This window comes from Poecilia formosa, unplaced genomic scaffold (genome assembly GCF_000485575.1).
Source record: "Poecilia formosa unplaced genomic scaffold, Poecilia_formosa-5.1.2 Scaffold564, whole genome shotgun sequence".
Classification (NCBI taxonomy): domain Eukaryota; kingdom Metazoa; phylum Chordata; class Actinopteri; order Cyprinodontiformes; family Poeciliidae; genus Poecilia; species Poecilia formosa.
In genome coordinates this window covers 276944-298578 of record NW_006800503.1, presented here as the reverse complement: position 1 = coordinate 298578, position 21635 = coordinate 276944, and the positions used below count along the sequence as shown (strand labels likewise).

Sequence of the window (21635 nt, the reverse complement as noted above, 5' to 3'; positions counted from 1 at the left end):
CCATTTTCAAGTGAAAAGTACACCCTTTTATAGATCAGTTAACTTAAATTTCTAACATTTATCAATGGAACTGAAGGACATTTTGAATATCCAAAAGAAATAAGCAAAACACCTGACATGGGAAATAAAATGAATTATGAAAGCTGTCCTTCAGAAAAGGACGAGCTCTGCCCAGAAGCAGCAGACTGAAAGAGCTGCAAGCAAATATGTAAAAATATGTCAGTTTTGGCTCCTATCTGATATCTCTGTATATTTATTATTGGTAATACTAGGACTGCAACTAACAATTATTTTAGCAATCAATTATTCTATCACTTATTCTGCTGATTAATTGATTAAAGAAATTGACACATTCTGACAATTTTTCATTTAACCACTTAAGTGTATTTTATACAACATTAGAAATACATTATAAAATACAAATAAACAAATAATCCATTTCCTTTTTAAGTGAAAAAATAAACATTCTAATCTATTCTAAGCTTTCCTTTAGTGCACTCTTGATCATTTGTAGCACAGGATGCATCTGCTGCTGAAAAATATTTTTATCAACATGCGAAAAGCCTTTTTGCTTATCAGTACACTATAGGCCTAATCTATTTACTGGTTTTCAATTAACTGATTAATAACAGGATAGTTAAACATGCTTAATAAGAGATTATTTTTACACTATTTGAACCAGTTGAAGCTAAATAAAACCACTTGAGGAGTTTTGGGTAAAACATTTACAGATAAAGAAGGTTTTTCATCTTAATTTACATTTTGTACAGTTTTAACTTAATCCCTGCTCTGAGTGTGTAGGTCTTTCATCAAAATGCCTTTATGAGTCTCTATGATCCAGATAACAATTCATTGATGACTATTTCAATAATCAATTAATCTGATTAATTGGTGTGAAACATATCACACAGTACAGTATTTGCTAACCTGCAGACTGGTAATGAAGAACAATGCTGTTACTGAACCCAAAGAGCAGCTGAAGCATCAAGTTACATCAGGTTTGTACAGAGAAGAGCCTCAGATAAACTCCAAATGTTCAGATTTTTGGTTTCTTTTCAACCTCAGCCAGGCACTTTACTCCGACCCTGCAGCCCCCCAGCATGCAGGCCCTGACCTAACTGCTTTAGCCTCGTCTCCTCTCCCCTCTCCAGCCTCTCTTGGAGCCCCGTCATCTCCAGCCATAATGGAGGAGCAGTGGTGCCGACCAGGCCTTGTATGTGCTGTGTGTGAACACACACGCAGCTTTACGCTCCACCGCTACATCTTAATGGGCCTAATCGAAGGAGTGGCTGCAGAATGCAAGACATGCATTCTTTGGTGCAAACACATGCAGTTCCACATTATAGAGCCTGGAGATCAATCCATTTGATTGATTTGTTCAAGGACAGCTAAAGGTGCTTAATGGAAGAGTAATCAATTAAACTCAATTAATCAATTTTATCTATTAACTGAATTTATTTGATTTGAAGATTTAATTAGAGGAAAATCTGTTGGGTATTTCAGAGTGATGTCAGCACTCCTGTGGTCCGCCATCTTGTTTGACAAGCATGTTTTACAGCTTCCAATGTTATTTGTAATTTTGTTTGAAGAAATGAAAGTCAAAAAATTTTGACTAAAATTATAAATTGAATTTGATATAAAAAAAAATGAAATTTTCTTTTTAAGGCATGTTGCCTGGCACATTGGCACATTAATATCTGGACTTAATGTGGTTAGACCTGAATCTGAATTGTTTTTCTGAGATGGAAGCCCTTCCCCCCATCCCACTTAGTGTTGACCTCAACATCAGCGAGAATAAGGAAGATTTGTTTCTTAAAATAAAGGCTTTAAAAACTCAATCTATCTGGAGAACAAACTAGATTTATGGAGGCTGCAGGTCTAGGTGACATGGTGGGGGTTGAATCTGTCAGGAACGAGGTCAACTGGGTGGGTGGAGGGGGTGACGGTGTGCTCCAGAGTCCACACATGGAGACGTTTAGTTCCAGATGAACCGGAGGGAATGGACCATTTAACCACGAGTAATGACTTGTTTTTCATGCTGATTGTCCAACTTATTGGCAGCCTGGCTTTGACACATTCAGTCGTTAGTTTGCACCTTTATGTGTTGAGCTAAGCGCTTTCTGGTTTTGTTGAGTTTTCAGTTCTGCAAGACAAAGTTTTACCATTCACATCTTTGGAGGGAACATGTTAATGAAGGCGCTGCTCAGGCTCATAATGTGTGAAATCCATTTCCAGTCCACAGCTGAACATGTGAAAATGCTGAAAATGGCTTTCTAAAAATAATTTTCTCGCCTATTAACAGTAAATGGCTTTGCAGTTCAGCCTCCTTTAAAAAAAATGGCTGATTGAACACCAAGCTGTGGTGATCCGGTCACTGAGAGTAACTTTATGCCTTTCATTAAGATAAAAATGTTTTTCAAACCTCTCTTTCATGAAGTTTATGCAAATAATTTCATTCTAAAATGTTTTAGCAGCGATCTCTCTCCACCCATCTGGTCTGGGTTTGATGACGGTAACAGTCTGCTGGCCTGCCTTTTGCAGCTTGTGGTTAATTCAATAGTTTACAAGAAAAGGCTTTTATCTGAGACTCAATCACATCCGGTGAAGGTCTGAGGCTGCAGACTAGATTGTAGCTGCTGAGAGGCTTTAGCTACATCTTTTCAGTTTTCCTTTTAGCATGACAGAAGCAGAAAGCATTTAACCCCAAATTCACTTGCAGAGATTCGAGTCAAAAATATGCATTTCTGCTCTGTTTGCAGCATCCTCTGTCATGTTTCCTGACATTTTGGAGATCGGTCGATACTCACATGAGAAACCGATCTTATCTTAAAGTGTCTAAAATCAGCTGCTGTTTGCTGTGAGAGAAGCTTGACTGTCCAACCAGCCCACCAGGTCATGTCTGAATGTGTGTGGTTAACAAGTTAACAATAATTTCATTTATTCGAGAGGGAGAGTGCACATTAATTAAACATTTTTAAACGTGCCAGATGTTTTTATCTTTCATTCCTGGACACCAGTAATTTGTCTTGCTTAAAACAAACAAAGATTCTACAAGTAAGATTAAAATGACTCAACTACTAACTCATTTTATCAATAAAAACAGAAATACAAAACAGGGAAACTACAACACATTTATAAATAAAAAATACAAAAAGTAGTTAAAGTTAATTAACAGTCACCCCCATGTTTGCCACTTTAGCAACTTTTCAGACAAAAAATATTGGTTATCGGCTAAAATATGAATGAACAGGCTTTTAAAGATCAGTAATCAGCCTGAAAACTGCAATCCACAGTATAAAACAGGAATCCACAGAATGTCACAGAATACTCTTTACTCCATCTTCTGATAATGAATAGAGGACGGAGGAAACTACCAAGAAATGATTATCTACCTTCAATCCATCATGCCAACTCTTGAGGAGCTGTAGAGATCCAGAACTCCAGTGGAAGAAAACCTTTTCTGAACAAAATCTCTAAGAAGTCACTTTTGCAATTTGCCACAATCCACAGAGGAGATTCAGCTAAATTTAAAAAGGTTTTCTGGTAAGATGAGGTTGAACTCCAGTCTGGTCTACATGCAAGACAAAAAAGTAACATCAGCCTCAGCAGGATTTAGTTTGTTTTGTGAAGTGAGTAAATCTAAAATGTAGAAGGTTGTTTGAGTCAGTCTGAAGGCTCAGCTCTCAAAACGAACAGTTCTTCTCTGGACTCCAACTCTTTTTAATGTTTCATCTCTTCTTCAGTTGCTGTTGTTTTTTTTTTTGTTTGCTTTTTCTAGTAAGAACGCACATATCCTGACGTAGAACAGTTAATATCTTAGCTTTGTCTATAAAAGTCAGCAGATGTTTTTGGTGGGGTCAGCTGTGTTTCCTATCATTGACAACAAGAATGTCAACAAGATGCTCTCGGTGTCAAAGATTAATTTTGACATTGTTCTGTAGAGGTTGTGAACTCTTTGGTTTTGAATGCACACAGCAGAGTTGTCCTCAGATTAAACAAACCGCGTTCGCTGACAGTGAACTGGACGGTGTTGGATTCAATCTTCTATTTCAGTTTTTTCTTTTTTTTTCTTGTTTCTGCAGGGAACCAACCTGACTGATATCTGCACGGAGTTGCTTCTTCATGGAAATCTCCTGAAAATCTCTGCGGGCAACATCCAGGAACGCGTCTTCTTTCTGTTCGACAACCTTTTAGTTTACTGCAAAAGGAAGTCCAGGTGAGAAACAAAACCATGTGTTGGTGAAAGGAAACAAGAGAGCATCCAAACTTGAGGAGACGTGAAAATAAAAACGGTTCATTCCCGTTAATGTGAACTCATTATTTACCATGTGAGAACCAAACCAAGCACACATCCTGGGCATGTGGAGCATGTGGAGGTCTGTGGATGTCTGCATGCTTTCAGAGGGTTGTTTAAGTAGCACACGGCGCTGGCATCAGCTGGTGTTTATTCTTCCGGAGCGTAACCGCGGTGTTGTCCCCTCTCACAGAGTGTCTGGGAAGAAATCCACCAAGAGGACCAAGTCCATCAACGGGCCTCTCTATGTGTTCAGAGGCCGGATCAACACTGAGGTGATGGAGGTGGAAAACGTGGAAGACGGAACAGGTTTGTGTTTGTATCTCAGGATGCATTAAACCAAACTTTCAGCTCATTTCCTATTAAACACACTGAAAAAACACTAAAAATATTACCAAATATTTTTGTTTTTGTGCAAATATCTTAGTGCTCTGATAATAAGACCAAACTAACTTGCAAGTAACTTTTCAGCGAGATACAGGAGTTGTTTTAATTCAGTATTTCCTTTATGCTTATGAAAAAGTTGTAATTCCACTGGCTGATTGTTTAACATGGGACAGATGTCTCATTATGAATTAAATAATTATCCACTGTACTTTGTTTAATCAAAATGAAGAAATTGCGTACGTAAAGGGGCAGCGTTGTGTAAGATCAGTTATTTTGAGCTTTACATCATGTTATATTATTTCCTCATCAGAAAAAATCCTGGACTTTTGTTTGAGAAATCCTTTAATCTCCATGACAACCGTTCAGTTGTGCTAAACGCCTGAGTGTACCAAAGGCACAGCTCCTCCTCTGAGCTGCAGCTTCTCAGCTTCAGCCTCTCAGAGCAGCTCCTCCCACTCAGATCCTTCAGACTAGCCAGCAGCAATTAGCAAACATCTGGTGGAACTGCTTAGCTCATTATAGGAGCTACTGCTCAGAGCTGCTGGTAAAAATGTTGTTAAAAGGCTAATAGAGGAGCCATGGGATGACTTCCTGAAGATGGAGCTTCAGAAAGAACAGGAGCTTCTTAAAGAGACAAAGGCCCAATTTCAAGGCATTAAAATACAAAGTCAAGTTTCTTTTGTCATGTTTGATATATATGTATACAGCATTTTTATAAAAATTGAAGGTAACATAGTTACTTGGTTGTGCTATAAAATGGTACTATATGCCTGTAAAACACATACTACTGCCCCTTTAAAACAAGCTCATATATCTTGATGAAAAGTTCTTGTGAGGTATTTAAACTGGGAACTAGACCAAAATGATTTAGTAAGATGTAATGTTTTTACAAATGAATCTATGAATTTACTGCGTTTCTAGAAAGGAAGAAGATAAAACAAAAGCAACAGTTGGTCCTTTCAGTTGGTGCACCGCACTCGCCCTTCTCATTTTCCATCTTGGTTCATGCTAGCTGTGCTGTTTTTAGCCCACCAGTCTGATTTGAATCGGGGACTTGTTGACAGTTTGGGTGGAGTGCCAAGCTTGCACCGAGTCCTGAACAGGATGTAGCTTGCAAGCTGTGTGCACCTTTACATGTCAGCTGCTGCGTGGCGACCTTATGAATACGTAAGGTTGCATCTGAAGCACAAAATCTCAATAGCAGCTGATAAACCTGATGTGCTCCAGCTCAAGTTTAGATAATATGAGAAAGATTTGCAGCTCGTCTGTTTGCTAATACGGTCTCCTTTTTTTCTTCTGTTATTGTGGTTTGTTGGGGTTGGTGCAGTTTTTGTTCTCCGGTGTAGAAACACTTGATCTTCCTCTCACATGTTTCCTCTTTTTTAATCTCTCTCTCTGTTTCTGTATTCACTAAGCTGGCAGTGTATTTCTGCAAGCTCACATGACTGGTTTTTGTTTTTTTTTTTGCCTTTATGTTAGCTGCTGGCTGTCATATTCTGGTTTCTGAAAGGGAAACCACAGAGAAAAACAAGCCTTACTTGCAAAGTCCGGGGGTCCCACTTTCAGGTTATCTGATCACGGAGTGTGAAAGTTGTGAAACTTGGGTGTGACTGGAAACAGAAATAAAAAAAAAAGAGAACTTAACTTTCCACCTCATTTCATTTTTTTTACTTGTCCAGATGATGTTTGCTGATTTCTTTGGGGGATTTTTAGGGAATCTCTTTTTTCTGTTCTGGCAGATCACACAGCTCTATCGCAGAAGCGGCTCCCCTCAGGGCCCAAAGTATCAAATCTATTTATATGACCTTTGAGCACGAGACTAATGCATCCCATTACCAGTGGCCATTCATTATTCAGAGGGCCGCTCACCTGCAGCTAAGTGGATCAGAGCGGGGACAGAACCTCACGAGTCAGTGCTCTGTTACTGCTTTTATATTGCTGCCTGTTTATCTTCTTTATTAGATGTTCATGTTCAACTTTGACTTTATGTCTCTTCAGAGATACGCCTAATGTCAGCAGTTTGATTAGTCGCATTATTTTCTTTACTTAAAGCTGCAGGCGGTGTTTGCAGTGTGAATGCTGGTTGATGAATGTAAAACCAGGAGGTTCTTGGTGTGTTTTCATTCATTATACCTCCTGTTTTATAATGAAATAATGAATTATGTGGATATTACATTTATCTATTGTGGAAAATACATAACACTGTCCCTTTAAATAAAGGCCACTAGAGCAAAAAAATGTAAAATCTTATGAAAAAAACTAGAAAGAGCTGTTAAAGAATAGATTTACAGAACCTTGAAACGACCTGAAATTTATTTTATAAACACATCTGATGTTATTGGGATTAGATATTATTTATCAATACAAAAACAAATGCTTTTCAAATGTTTTAAAAATCAGATCTGTTGTGGTGTCCAATGTTATTCCATCCAGTGTAAAAATCACCGTCTGCTGAATTCTGATGCAATATTTTAAATCATGACTGTACCAGTGTTGTGCATCTGAAAGTGAATGGTTTACCTGTAACATGCCTGTAGTCTGATGCATGTTCACCTGACACCTGATGCTGCCTGTTGCTGCCACCACCGTGTTTCACAGTGAGTTGTATGTTAACAACAGCTCCGGTTTTCTGCATGTGGACCTTTGACCTCACCTGAGCCAAGCGGCTTCCAGTCCTGCTGTCACATGTCACATAGATGGCTAAACACTTTTAAAGGATTGTTGAGATAATCTCGAGTTTTATCTTTTCCATTTTCACCTCTTCTTCTCTTAAATTCATTTATTCTTTTCTTTCCAGCCGACTATCACAGCAACAACTACACAGTGACTAATGGCTGGAAGATTCACAACACGGCTAAGAACAAGTGGTTCGTCTGCATGGCCAAAAATGTAGAGGACAAGCAGAAGTGGCTGGATGCCATCTTGAGGGAACGGGAGCAAAGAGAGAGTGAGCAATACTTTTTTCTTTTTAAAAAAAATCAATCTTTGACCTCCAGTTTTTATTTTTTGGTTTTGTTGCTCAGGAAGCAGATTTTAATACCAGAGGTTTCAAAAGGAATGCTCTAGGTGTGATTAAACATTTATATCATCCACCTTTATTGTAGAGGTGGTGTCTGCTCTCCTTTACCATCTGCTTTTCGTTCTTTATCATATTGGAATTTTTATATACACACACACACATATATATATATATATATATATATATATATATATATATATATATATATATATATATATATATATATATATATATATATATATTTGTAATGTTTAATTGCCAAATATTTGCTGGTCATTTTTTCTTAAATCAGTTCTTTTCTCCTGTCAGTGCAAATAGTAAACTTATTATTTTTGCTGTCACTTTAAAACTGGAGCTGTAACACATGGTTTGGTGTCCGTTAGCTGTGTCCTGCCTTTAATCAAGATCCCTAAAACGGTTAACAGAATGAAAGCTTGGGTCGCATTTCTGTTTTGTTTGTTTTCTTGGTTCTCCGTTATTGGTAGCTTGTAAAGGCGGCTGCAAAAGTCAATATTCAACAATCAAAATGTTTGGAAAAGCAGATGTCTAGCTGATCATTGTTCTTTTTATCTGACACGTTTTTACAAACAGATGCTAAAAACAGAACCCATCTCCAATACCTGAAATAGAATGACAGTAGGCGTAGTTCTATAGTTACCGATCTGTATGATCAGATAAGTAGAGGTTATATAAAAATATTTGGCTGTAGCAGCACTGAAACATGTTGTCTGCATGAAGAAACCAGTTGACAGTTGGTCCAGTGCCATCTGGCCTGTGAGCTTCACTTTAAATACTCTAAACATTTATATTTTTGCTGCAGCCAAACGGCTCTATCTTCCCATCTGACCATGAAACTTTACTCTACAAGGCATCTGGCTTGTGGATGTGGGCAGTCAAGATTAAAGGTTTTGATTTGTGAATAGTTCCTGGTCAGAACCAGCTGCTCAGTTAATGCTGATGTTAAACTGGCTTTATTGAGGCTGGTGTTCAGACAGTTCCCAGTTTGCGATATGCTTAAGTTGTGGTGATTTCTTGTAACCAGTTAAATCAGTTGAGCGTTGAACATAGTTTGGTGTTCCAACACGACACTGATCCCAAACACACATGAAAACTGGTGTGGCCAGTTTTCATGTGTGTTTATTAAAACTGTTGGGTTTTAATAAACCCAACAGTTTATTAAAAACTGTTGGGTTGATACCAAGAAACCAAACAAAATTATTTATTCTTCCATTTTTGTTAAGAAAAGTGGTCAGATATTGAGCCAAAATTATGCCAGGATGTTGGTCATGTCTACCAGAAATCACATGACCTGCAGTTTGATAACAACTGGATAAACATATATATGATTTGAACCTGCTCAGTTTTGTGTCTGTATAAAATTTAAACTTGTGCTCCCAGTTGTAAACAGATTAGAAGAAAGAAGAAAATCCCCCATAATATTCTTTATCTTCATGATTGTAAGTCATTTTTACAGGTCTGAGATCAGTGGTGTAAGCTGATATCGTTGTTTCTCCTTTACTTGTTTTATCCTCCATCTTTTACCTCAGACTAAGTTCCCACCTGCTCTGGTCCTGCCATCTGTCTTGATTATGTTCTGGGTGTCGGCTGGTGCCAGAACGTTTGGCTACTTGATAGCATTGATGCTAAAAATCAAAACTGGATCATCAAAGCTAATGAATTCAAAGGGCTCTGTTCCTCTTCCAGTTTAGTTGGGAATAAACTAGCTTCATGCTAACATTAATACCAATGGTGGCATCACTGAAATTAACTATTTTTGTTTTGTTTTACTTTTAAATTTTTAAACTAAATTTCCATATAGTTGGCGGTAGCAGTGTTTGATCCCAGTGAAAGGAGTTCATAAAGTCTGGAGACTGCTGCAGCTCATGGTGTTGAGTTTCACTGCGGCGGAAATCGACCTGAGGCTAACAGATGCCAGATCAGTCACACTGCCCAGTTTCTCCACTTGCTGCTCCTCTCTTACACTTTCCACTTCATACTTTACTATCAGTGTACCTAACTCTTTACTCCTATCTGGATGGTAACAATATGAGTTTTTAATGCTAGCACTGAGTGTTTTCACTTTAATTTTATACGTGCTGTTACATTTTAGGATAAATCGGAACCTTTTTTGTCTCCTCCTGACACATGGAGCTCATCTGACGGTCTTTAGTGTTGCCAGATGGGAGTGTTGTGTCTTATCAGCGTGTGTGTCAATGTGAGGAACAGCAGCTCAGTGAAAGTATTCCTGGTTTTATCCTGCGCCCACTGGAAGATGAGGGCACCTTAAGACAAGCTGTGGCAGCTGGAGCAGCAGGAGAGGCCCCGTTGTTCAGTGACACTTATTGTTTAAGTCCGCTCCAGCTGCCGCCAAATGTAATATAACCCCGCCTCCATCAGCGGAGGTTGGTACTAGGGTCCGTAGCTTATTGGATTTTTTCTTTCAGACTCCTACCTCAACTTTCAGACCCAAAGTAGACTTTAAGTTCACGACTTCTTCCACATCATCTATTACAGGTCCTCAGATCACGGGTTTGTAGTCTGTTCCAATCTTTACTTTTTCCTGCCAAAACATGATTTCCATTTCTTCCTGGTGAGAAATATTTTTCTGCTTGAGTTGAAATTTTGACTGTCTGAAAAGTTCACAATTAAAAAAGATTTATGTATATTTCTCCAAACTTTCCCCAAGTTGCAGCTTTTTCTCTGTAGAAATTATTTCCTACTGAAAAACAAATATCAAAATGTCACTTTTATAAGAAAGATTATTGGTCAGCATTTCAGCTTTTTCCCACATACTAAAACACACATTTATTTTTTGCTTTCAGCTCTTCAATTTAACATAAAATACAACTGAATTAAACTTAAAGAGAGATCTGAGTTATTGTTGGATTGTTTGTTTTCAGTAGCTTAACAAGCTTTGTGAACATTCATTAATTATAATTATATCAAGTGAAGTGCAGAAGTGTGTGTATGCCATGGAGAAGGGTCACTGTGACGCAACTACAGCGTTAACATTTTATATCAGTCAGTATTGGTAAACTTTCAGAGCATAAAGTTATAATTTAATGAACTGTATCCAACCATTCCTGGTTGTAAGCAGCAGTTCTGTAGTCTGGAGTTGAGAAGCTTGATATGTTGCTAGAAGGAGTTAAGCAGATTATGAAGTCCTATTGAAATTGAGTTCAATTGCTTGAATCATAAAGTCCCTGAGTCCAGCTCAGAAGTTCATCACTAGCTAAGCCCTTCAGAAGTTGCAGTGTTTCAAAGGGACCACAGTGGACTCCACTGCACAGTGCAGGAACAATGGCTAACAAGTGAAAACCTGGAAGCTGGATCAGAATCTTCCCCATGATCTCCTGAACCTCACTGAGCCTCACTGAAGCCGGTGGGGTTTCCACCCTGCTTTGTTTCTGCTGGACCTGGCAGATTGCTGAGGAAAAGGCCTGATTGTCCTCTAACAGCACCATGACATGTGTTTGCCTTTTCCCTTTAATACATTTAAATCAAGTTTGGATATCTGGATCTCCTGGATGTTGTTCTTGGCTCGTTCATATCTTTCCCCCATATTTACACCAACTCCAGCCCATACAGCGTTATCCTCCCCACCCCCTCGGCCCTGGCTGAGGGTGAAATGTGAAAAACCTGTTGGGTCTGGCTCACCTCTTGCTTGTTTTCCAGGTCTGAAGTTGGGTATGGAGCGGGACGCCTACGTGATGATCGCTGAGAAAGGAGAGAAGCTCTACCACATGATGATGACCAAGAACAGGCACCTGATCAAGGACCGCCGCAAGAAGCTCAGCATTGTGCCCAAGTGCTTCATGGGAAAGTGAGTGTCGGTATTCCTGTCTGGTTTCTTTGCGTTCCAGGAATGTGACTGGAACACAGTGCTGTTCACATGGGGATCTTTACAAAACGTTACGTAAGATCAGCTAGTCTCTCCCCCAGAGTCCTGGCAGAACGCCTGCAGCTCTTTATCCCAACATCTCCTTGTCCATAATCAGCCCCCCCACCCCCAACTTGGTCCCTGCATCCTCATATTATCTGGCAAACAGTGATACATAGAGACTTTTATTGGAGGAGGATGTTTAGCTGAGCTTTTTCAAGAGGCCATACATATGAGGAGAGGTTTACTCAACTTTCTCTAACTTGGTTGCAAAGAGTCAAAATAAAACCTCTCAACATTGCCAAACAATTCAAGTATAAAACTTAACATTCAAAGGCAAAAACAGGTTCCATTACAATAAACAATCCAGAGTTACTGAATGAAAACTTCCTGTTAGCATGGCGGCTAGCTGACTGCTAGCTCTGAGTGGCTGTTTCTGACTGAGCGGAGTAATTATGCAGAACAGGAGGAGATCAATTATTTTTTAGAGATTATCTGTCTCATGTTAGGACAGCGAAAGTTTTAATACGTATGTAAAATGTATTAATTTAAGTTAGATGCTGCAGCTTTAAACAGAGGTTCGGTGTGAGAGTCACTACCAGGTGGAGCAGAAGCGAAGCTCCGTCTGTCAGATATTACTACCTGTAGCGTAGCAGCGGTTCAACAGGAGAGCAGAACCAGCGTCTGACATTGCAGCTCGAAGATTTAACCTTTGTATGTCGAAATCGGGTCCAACCGACCCCACACACGTAAAACTTGTATCATTTGCCATAGTCCTCTACATTTGCCTCAATCCTCGCACGCACAAGGGTTAAATAATTTTCCAGGTTATTTGTTTAGCTTTCTGACCGTCATGCTAAGTCGGGTGAGTGTTTGTAGCTGTGCGCTGCTTTACCTGCTGTCTGATCCTCCGTATGTCTTTTTTACTGCAGTGAGCCTCGATGTAGCCAAACTCCGTCAAATATGTCATTGTTTTTATGTCATATTAGATTCGTCGTGTTGATGCATTTTGACTGCTTTAATTTTCCGCGCAACACGCAAACTTCCCCATTCACTCAGAGCCTTTTAGTTCCACACCACATCGCTTAGGATTTGTTGCTGCGCGTTTGCGCAGAGTGAAGGAAAGAGGAGACCAGCTGCACAGGCAGGTTGGAAATGAGAAGCAGGCGATCAGTTTGTGTGATCGGCAACAAGAGACCGTGATCGGCGATCACCGATCATACACTTTTTAACAGAAATCGGCCGATTATGATCGGTGGCCGATCGATCGGGACACCTCTTGTTCAGACTGCTGTGAAAAAGTCGGATATGGATAAAAAAAATCAGCTTTTGGTTGATTCATGCATCATGCTCTATACTCTGTAATGTTTTGTACCAAACCTCTCAGCTCATCTCAGAACAGCATTAAGTTACAGATGAACCTCATCAGTGTAATTTCTGTCCTTGTCCTTATGAGTCTGATCCACTTTATTTTACCTGGCTCAGTGTTTCTTACCAATCAAGCTCCTCCCACATGTCTCCAGCTGTCATGTCCTGTGGATGAGTGCTCTCTTCATTATCTCTGCATTTGTCTGTGTGATGAAATTACAAATGCAGCTTCACTACTTATTTCATTACAAGAGGCTGACTGCTGGTTGGATAGCCACTGGTTGTCTTTGTAGCCTGATCCCATCAACTATCTGCTGTCCAAACTTATAAATGGCTGATTTTAAAATAATTTAGTGACTTAAACTACTCTGGGGGACTTAAAGGGGTAGCTTACCTGCTGTCTGTCCCTCTTCCGTGCTAAATGTAAAGGCTGTGAGTTCTAGTTGATAAATTAGCTCCTCAAAGAAAGGCTCTGGTCCTGGTTGGATGCACACAGCAAATGGAGCTTGGGCAATTTAGTGTGGAAACATGGAGAAATAGTTCAGAAAGTTGAAAACATGCATATTGTCCAACTTACAGAAAAAACACAATTACTATGAGTTATTATAAGTCTGAAATCTTGCCTGGTTTCGTTATAATTCCAGTGTTAAAGCCGTCTTGATAATTCTCTTCGGTCTTTGCAGTTGACTTTTGAAGTTTTTCTTTATGTTTTGAATGCTTTCCCCAAACTTTTATTCCTCTTGTAGTTGACAGTTTATTGCTTTTTTTTTAGGGTTGATGAGGAACTAACTCTGACTTATGACTCATGGAAACATTCAAAAGCAGAAAATCCAAACAAAAACTAGTGTTGTTCCGACACATAACAGAAAATTTTAGAAAAACAGTTGAATGTTTCGGGACTGTTTAATTGCAAAACTGTCATAAAATATATATTTTAGATGAGCACCAATCAGAGTTAAAGACCAGTACTGATTCCTAGTTCTCTCTACAAATACAACTTTAACTTGGCATATTTTGTCAAATGTAAAAAAAACAACAACAATAAGGGGCAAAAAAATCATTGCAGGTTTTTGGTGGAGCTAGCAGTTTTGAATTGAACATAAATTAAGGGATTACAGGATTATCTCTATTTATGCTTCCTGTGCATAATGTGCTAATCTTTATATGATTATAAAACTGCCAAAAAAACTTAAGAACATGTTGCTTCATGATACATATGCAGATTAAATGTTTATTTTTGTGTTGCTAAAGACAGGAAAAAACCTTAACTTTTCAGAATAATTTAAGTAAAATTTTGTCCAAGTTGGATCTGATAAATGGTGTAAAATGCCGCTGAGAGACCTTTCTACAGACAAAGGAACTTTACCACCAATGATATGAATTCTAAAGTCTTTGAAATAGTTTGACAGCTTTAGACAGATATTTAATGTCTAACATATCCTTTGTTCACCATTTTTCACTTTTTCTTATTTTTAAGCTTATTAAAGCCTGGAGAAGTTCTGATCAGGATCACTAACAAGAAGTACCAGGGAAATATGTTTTTTCCTGCAGGTTCAGCAGAATGAATTAACACAAGATGGACCATCAAATGTTATTTTATCCCTGCCTTCATCCCTCCGTCTCCCATCACATCCCTTCACTCGGCTCATCATGCTCATAAAATCTGCTCCCATTACATCTGGGTCCAAAATTAACCTGGCTCTTACATAACACACACACACACACACTCAAACCCCCTGGTGTTAAGTTATTCCTCCTGTCAACATCAGTTAAACCCCCTGAGTCAGAAATGAGTATGAAAAGAGATTAAGAGATAATATAATCAACTAAAAACAATTACCATTTTAAAAAAGTAAAAAACACATTCATACAAACATTAAAATCAAAACATATCAGAAAACACAATCTGAACTGCAGATCCAAACACCCAGACACCTTTTGGCTAATGTTGTTTCTTTGTCAGGATTACTGATGGCAGCTATAAATACAAATCGTCTCTCAGATTCCCTCTGATTGATTATCTGAGGAAGATGAGGAGAGGCGAAGGAGGAACAAACTCATTTTCTCCCTCAAACATTTGTTTAGCCGACACCGCCTCAGAGACGAGACGAGAGCTTCAATACGGATGGCCTGCGTGCATCCAGGCAAAAGTGATGGATTTTTGTGAAGGAGCTCATCTGTAGAATACTCGTCACACCTGTACCTGTGGTCTCAGCTAAAACACTGAAATCATTTTGCTCTTCTTGGAAGAGAAAAACACCCTGGGTATAAATAACCTTCCACCGCAGTGTCAACACGAAGCTTCCCAGGAGGCAGGCGGGCCAGCTGAGGAGTCAGGGGGCAGGAGAGCTGAAAACAGCACAGACCGAACAGAAACACCTCCCTTCAGGGGCCCCATTGTTTGGCCTCCATCATTTGGCCCCCATCGTTTGGCCCTTGATTAGTTGAATGCTGCAGGCGGCATCTGATGTGTTTTAAGTCACACATTGGGATGCTGCAGGCGAACCAGGCAGACTCTCTCTCCTGTTTGTTCCAGTTGACAGACACTGAACTGACATCTCTAGTATTGAAAGATTCAAACCAGTCATTTCTCCACTTCACGGTTTTGAAGCCTTGCAGTTTTGGTGATTAAACGATAAGCGGAGGATCAGTTTAAAGACGGCTGTCCTCATCGGTTCCTCTTCTCCTCCCTCAGTGAGTTTGTGTCGTGGCTGATTGAAAGCGGAGAGATCAGCAACGCCGATGAGGGAGTGAACCTGGGACAGGCCTTACTGGAAAATGGCATCATTCACCACGGTAACGTTGATCTATTCTTCTCTTCTCTTTGTTTTTATTTCTCTCTCTCTCTCTCACTTTATTTCTAATTTTCTTTCTTTCCTTTTACTTTTTTCTTTCTTTCCTACTTGTTACATAAAATCTTTCTTTTTTTCTTCTGACTTTTTTGCCACTTGTGGTTCTCTTTGTGTGTGTGTGCGTGTGAGATCCGTTTGTTTTAATTAGACTCAGTTCTTATTGTTTCCCTGAGTCAGGATTTTAATTTCCTTTGAATTGCTCTGTTTTTTTTTGTGGTTTTTTTGTCTCATTATTTCTACTATTGACACTAGGGTTCTCCAGACTAAATTTTACATCAACAATGAAAATTTACACCCAACTATGTTGCATAAATAATGCATGAATTCATTTGTCCAGGATGTTACTGGAGCGGCACATTCTAAGTATAATCCACTGTCACAGTTTAGACTAGGCGCTCTGGGGAAAGTTTGCTGAAAGCCAACATTCACGTTCCCTAAAGCCTGTGGAAACCCCCAGAGACTCTCACTGACGGCCCCTCATAGCCGAGAGATCCATGCCTTACAGGCAAAATCAAACTATCATGTTGGTTTCTTTAAAGGAATCCTCCTTACATGTTGTAATATTAATAAAATACAATCAGCTTCATTTATCTTTGCATTCAGTTACACATTGGACTTGTTGAAACACGTGTTTGAACACCAACGTTTCCACTTCTGACGTCTGCTCTGCTCCAGGGGCAACCCAGTGATGGTTTCATGTCCTCAATAAGTCCCATGTTTAACACTTTCCAAAAGCCCATTTTCTGGTGCATTCCTTTGGTTTTATGGGGCATTTCAAGTCTAGACTGAGGCAAAACCAGCAGCTTGTTTGAGTCGATGCCAGCTTGTTGTGGTGGAACCGATCTGCCTCTGTTTCTGTCGCGTCCTCGCCGATCGTTTTCCCGTCTCACTGCGGCGGAGGGTTCGTGAAAAGCAACTTGTTTTGGGCGTGCTGTGGCTTTATGAGAATTGGCAGCTGTTTGCTTTGTTGAATATTTCAACATTATTGTTTCTTCTTCAGATACAGATTTTACAACTGCAGATTTCCTTCTAATGTTTGGCATAGTTTGTACCCTGAGGAAGTTAAATATGTAAAATGATTTGAATCAGAATATGTAAGCCTAGATCTGGATCTAAAATCTAAAACAGTAGAAGATACAAATAAATTATTCTATTTTTGCATTACTAATAACTTTTTTGTCTTACTTTGAGTTTCCTCACAAACTAGAGTTGATGTCCCATTTTTGTATCCAGTACTCAGATTTATAGTTGCATCCATAATTCATCTGGAAAAAGGAAATAAGACTCACTTTCAGGCAAACTACTGATTAAAACCAGAGGCCTCTAACAGCCATCATTTCATATTTACAAGTCAAACAAACACATGAAACAGGAACCTTACACGGTGGATTGAGATTTTAATGGAGTGATAATAATAGTCTCTTAGTAACTACAGTCCAATTCATTTTTCTATTCTGTTAATCTTTCAGTGTCAGACAAACACCAGTTCAAGAACGAGCAGGTCTTGTACCGCTTCCGCTATGACGACGGCACCTACAAGGCCCGCAGCGAGCTGGAAGACATCATGTCAAAGGTAAACCGATTCTCTCCTCTGTCTGATGAAAACAACTGAAACAAAGAGGCTGTGACCTGATTTCCTAGCTGTGGATATGTAGGGTTAGAAGACGGTTTCTGCCACCACAGAGCTGCCNTTGTTTGTTTTTGGAAGCAGTTGAGACCCAAATGGAAGTATAAGAAGTAAAAATAATAGGTCCCCTTTAACATTGATGACATAAATTTGTGGATATATTTCACTTTAAAAGTTGGATTTTAAGTCTTTCAATGGCATTTGTCCCACCTGAGCTGCTGTGGTGTCTAGTTTCCTCAGATGTGCAGAAAACTTTAAAAACTAATGGAAAAATAGAATTTTGATGTGACAAAATTGTGAATTAGTTTTTCTTTCCTTTGGGTCTGCCTTTCAGGGTTTCTCGTCCGTCAGACAGTGATCAACGTATGCCGACGGAAGCGCCTGGAGAGCGACTTGTACAACCCGCCACATGTAAGGCGAAAACAGAAAATCACTGAAATTGTGCAGCGCTACCGCAACAAACAACTGGAGCCTGAGTTCTACACCTCCCTCTTCCACGAGGTCAGAGATGGAAAGCCTCACCTCTAACCCCGCTCCCTCTATCCTGTCCTAACACTGGCTCACACACACACTCTTACCCCGAACCTCTACACAACATACAGCTGCGGTCACACATCCATCCACAAACACACACACACACACACAAAATCTTTATATTTATACTGTACTATTTTGTTATTTATATGAATACATATATCAACACTGTTTGCCTTTGACTCTGAGATCAAAGTGTCAGAAACCATGCCAAGGTGAGGGAGAAACACCAACATTTCTGTATTCCAGCCGCTCACCCTGGCTCTGAATGATGGAGAGTCTAATAGTCACTGTCTCTGTTTGTGTTTAGGTTCAGGCTTTGCAGCAAAGTAAAGGTTTGCTTGGTCTTTAATGCAATACGTCACTAACAATGTTGGCCTTTCTGAACTTGTAAAAAACGTTCTTTACACCTTTGTGATTACTACATGATTTTATGGGTTTAGTAACATGAAATTGTGCTCAAATCTGTTTTTCATCATCAATCAAAACAGATTTTTGTTTGGACTTTTGCCAAGGATAAAAACGTTAAATCGACATGACCGTGTTTTTGCAAGACAAAGGTTGACCCATAATCTTATCTCACCACTAACTATCCACATATTATTTCTTGCTAGCGCCAGCTACAGTCTTCCTTGTACAAACCTCACGTTTGGCCTTTGGTCTGTCCGTCAGTTTTCTCCCATTTTCTTGTGATGCTTTACTGAGTGCGAATGTCATTTTTGACGCCCTCTGTGCTTCATGCATGGCTCTCCTGTCACACAGCTGCCAGTACTGTGTGCGTGCGCGCGCAGCCGATTCTTTTTGCTCGTTCAGCTAGTCAGTCGACTCTACATGAGGTCAGGGAGCTTTTAAGAGTTCTGAACGTGGCACTAAAAACTGAAAGTTGTCACTTTAAATTAATGAAATCTCAAGACTACACTTTTAAAAAAAATTTTTTTTTTTTTCCCTTCTTCAGAATCTGTCAACAAAATCCCATTAGTTTCTCAGTAGTGCTGAAGTTTACTGATAGAGTTCCTGGGTTTGGCCTTGATGTTTGCAGGGCTAAGCTTAGACTAACCTCAGATCTGGTTGAGGTGTGAAGCCACTGCAGATACCAAACTGAAACATTGCACAGTGTGTCTCTTCTAAACAACATCCGTATGATGGTTTCTCCGGCCAAAGTGCTCGCCGTAGCTCACAGTGTGATGGTGAACAGTGCACACATCTTGAGTCAGCCTATGTGTGTAAAGGCTTAAGATTTCTGCACCATGCTGTATAAACTTGGTCAGATTTGCTGATTTAAGCTGTATTTCTTTGAAAACCATTAAAAAAAAATCTAATTTCTGTTAAGTTTGAAGTTTGGCCTACACAAACGTACGTTGAACCTTAAATTTTTTGCTTTACGTTTCACTCGTATTTTTTCACTGTATCTTGGTTTTGATTAATGCCCTCTGACTGTCTGCCTGTAATAATGTGACTTTTATTTATCACAGAGATGGAACCGGGCAAAACACCTCTTAGTTTCTTTTTGATATATATTGGAAAGTCTTAATGCACTGAGCACATTTTAACTATTTTTTGTTACCTTACATGTCTTTTTGTACTTTTTTGCATTTTGAAAGAAAATCCCTGCTGAAGGAAGTTTTATCTTGTGAAATATGAATGAAGAGGCTTTGTGGAGTTTTTAACCTATCATGTCTGATTGTGACTCACTTTTTATGACAGTGCTGTATGCACACGCCTTTTCTGGAAGGAAAGTTCATGAAATATGCTTCGAAGAAACTGCATACAATCAGTCACACGTTCCTGTTACTCCTCTGTTGTTGGACTGTATTTAAGGACTTGCTATGTATAGAAGTGGAAGATTTGTAAATATATGATAGCCTAAGGCATTCACAAGTTGTCTGTAGTGTTCCTCAGCTGAGGCGATGGAGAAAAAAATGTATGTAAGTCTACAGTTATGTGTGGGAGGAACGTGATGGGTTTGAATGTAACATGCATCAATTAAAACTATTATTGACCTTTTAATTTCACCCTGTCCTAATGTTGGATTCTGTTCTTGTGTGATTGAAGAAAAGTCATTTTTCTGTTTTGGTCTTCACCTATTGCTGGATACTGCCAGACAGCTGGCTGAAAGAAGGTTTTGACACTTTCTGCTATTCTATGAAACAAATTACACAAAAATATGTTTGATCATTAAAAAGTCATATTTGTTATGGTTATAAGTGAGCAGATTGTCAAATAAGCATTTTAAAACTGTTAGTCCATTAGGTGGGTCTTTTACTCCAGATTTATTCTGTATCAAAATCTAAATCTTATAAATGACGATAAATGTAACTGTATTAGTCAATATTTTAAAAGCCCCTTTCAAGACCTACTATATATCTATGGGATTGAGGTCTGGGCTTTGATTAGGCCACTCCAGAACACCCAACTTGGTGTCTTTGGACATTAAATCATGTTTACTTACTCTTCGCCAAAAAAAAAAGCTCAAGCTTAGTTTGATTAGAAGTTGAGTTTTGAGAACAATGCAGTCTTTTTACAAATGCTCAACTGCATTCAGGTCTGGACTTTGACTGGGCCATTAAAACATATGGATATCCTTTGATCTGTATCATTTCATTGCAGCTCAGATTGGATGTTTTCCTGCAGCATGGTCTGTCATTAGTTTGTAATGGTGATTTCAATAAACTGCATTTATTAAGACATTTATATCTCCAGTTGAAATCTCAAAGGGCTTTCACAAGTTGATAATGGAAAGCTAATGGACTGAGGTGTGGAAAAAAAACTATTTTACCAAGCACTGTTAGATGAAATCACTCAATCAGGTTTATTCATATATTGTGCACAATATAAAGGGCTTGTAAGACTATCAATAATGAAGCATGTCTGGGTGAAAAGCTCTGCCAGGCAGAGTCAATACATGAGTTTTATACCAAGGATAAGGAATTCAAAACAAGGGGTGAGACAGTCTGGCTCTGATGCAGCTGTAGAAAACAACTTCCAACCTTGTACATGTAACCCACATAGTTCTTTTGGTGAGAGTTCACAAGCATTTCATATAACATGATCAGCAGATGTTAACTTGTAGTAATTTTCCACCACAACTGTAACTACAGCTGCCCTGTGTCAGGCTGACAGAAGTAAGATTGAGATGTGTTGCCCAAAGACACAAACGACAAGGCGGGAATCAAACCATCGATTGCAGGAGGGATCGAGGAGCTCCTACTGACGTCACCCAGATTTGTTTCTCTTCTGAACAGAGCAGCTTCCACTGAGACCCGGGAAAAACAGAACAACTGCATTAAAACTCTGCTTAAACTACACACATTTACCAATTAGGTAACTTCTGATGGCAGTTGGTGGGACTTCTTTTAGAGGTATTAGAGAATAAAGAGGTAAATACTAATGGAAACCACAAAGTTTTAGTGATTATTCATCATAGGAAAAATACATTATTCAAAGATGCTGCAGCAGAAAATAGTTAATATTCAAAAAATTAGAACTTTACTAGATGCTGAACATAAACAGTGTTGAGTTTGGAAGCAACTGAAGATTTATCACTAAACACAATAAAGATCAGGAAAACCATTTAGAAATTCACATCTATTGTTCAGGAGCTGCTAAATGAGATTCTGCAGTCTTAAAAATTTTGTGTAATCATTTTAGACTTTAATATGAATAGTTCATCAGCG

The 21635-nt window shown here is 39.0% G+C and overlaps 1 protein-coding gene across 1 annotated transcript in view; it reads left to right on the top strand.

The window, feature by feature from the left end:
* prex1 (phosphatidylinositol-3,4,5-trisphosphate-dependent Rac exchange factor 1) overlaps positions 1-21635 on the top strand; it is a 152403-nt gene that overhangs the window by 48486 nt on the left and 82282 nt on the right. The window contains exons 9-12 of the mRNA XM_007540835.2: positions 7479-7628; positions 11376-11523; positions 15644-15744; positions 17270-17373. Coding sequence (XP_007540897.1) covers positions 7479-7628; positions 11376-11523; positions 15644-15744; positions 17270-17373 — 503 coding nt within the window. The remainder of the gene's footprint in view (positions 1-7478; positions 7629-11375; positions 11524-15643; positions 15745-17269; positions 17374-21635) is intronic.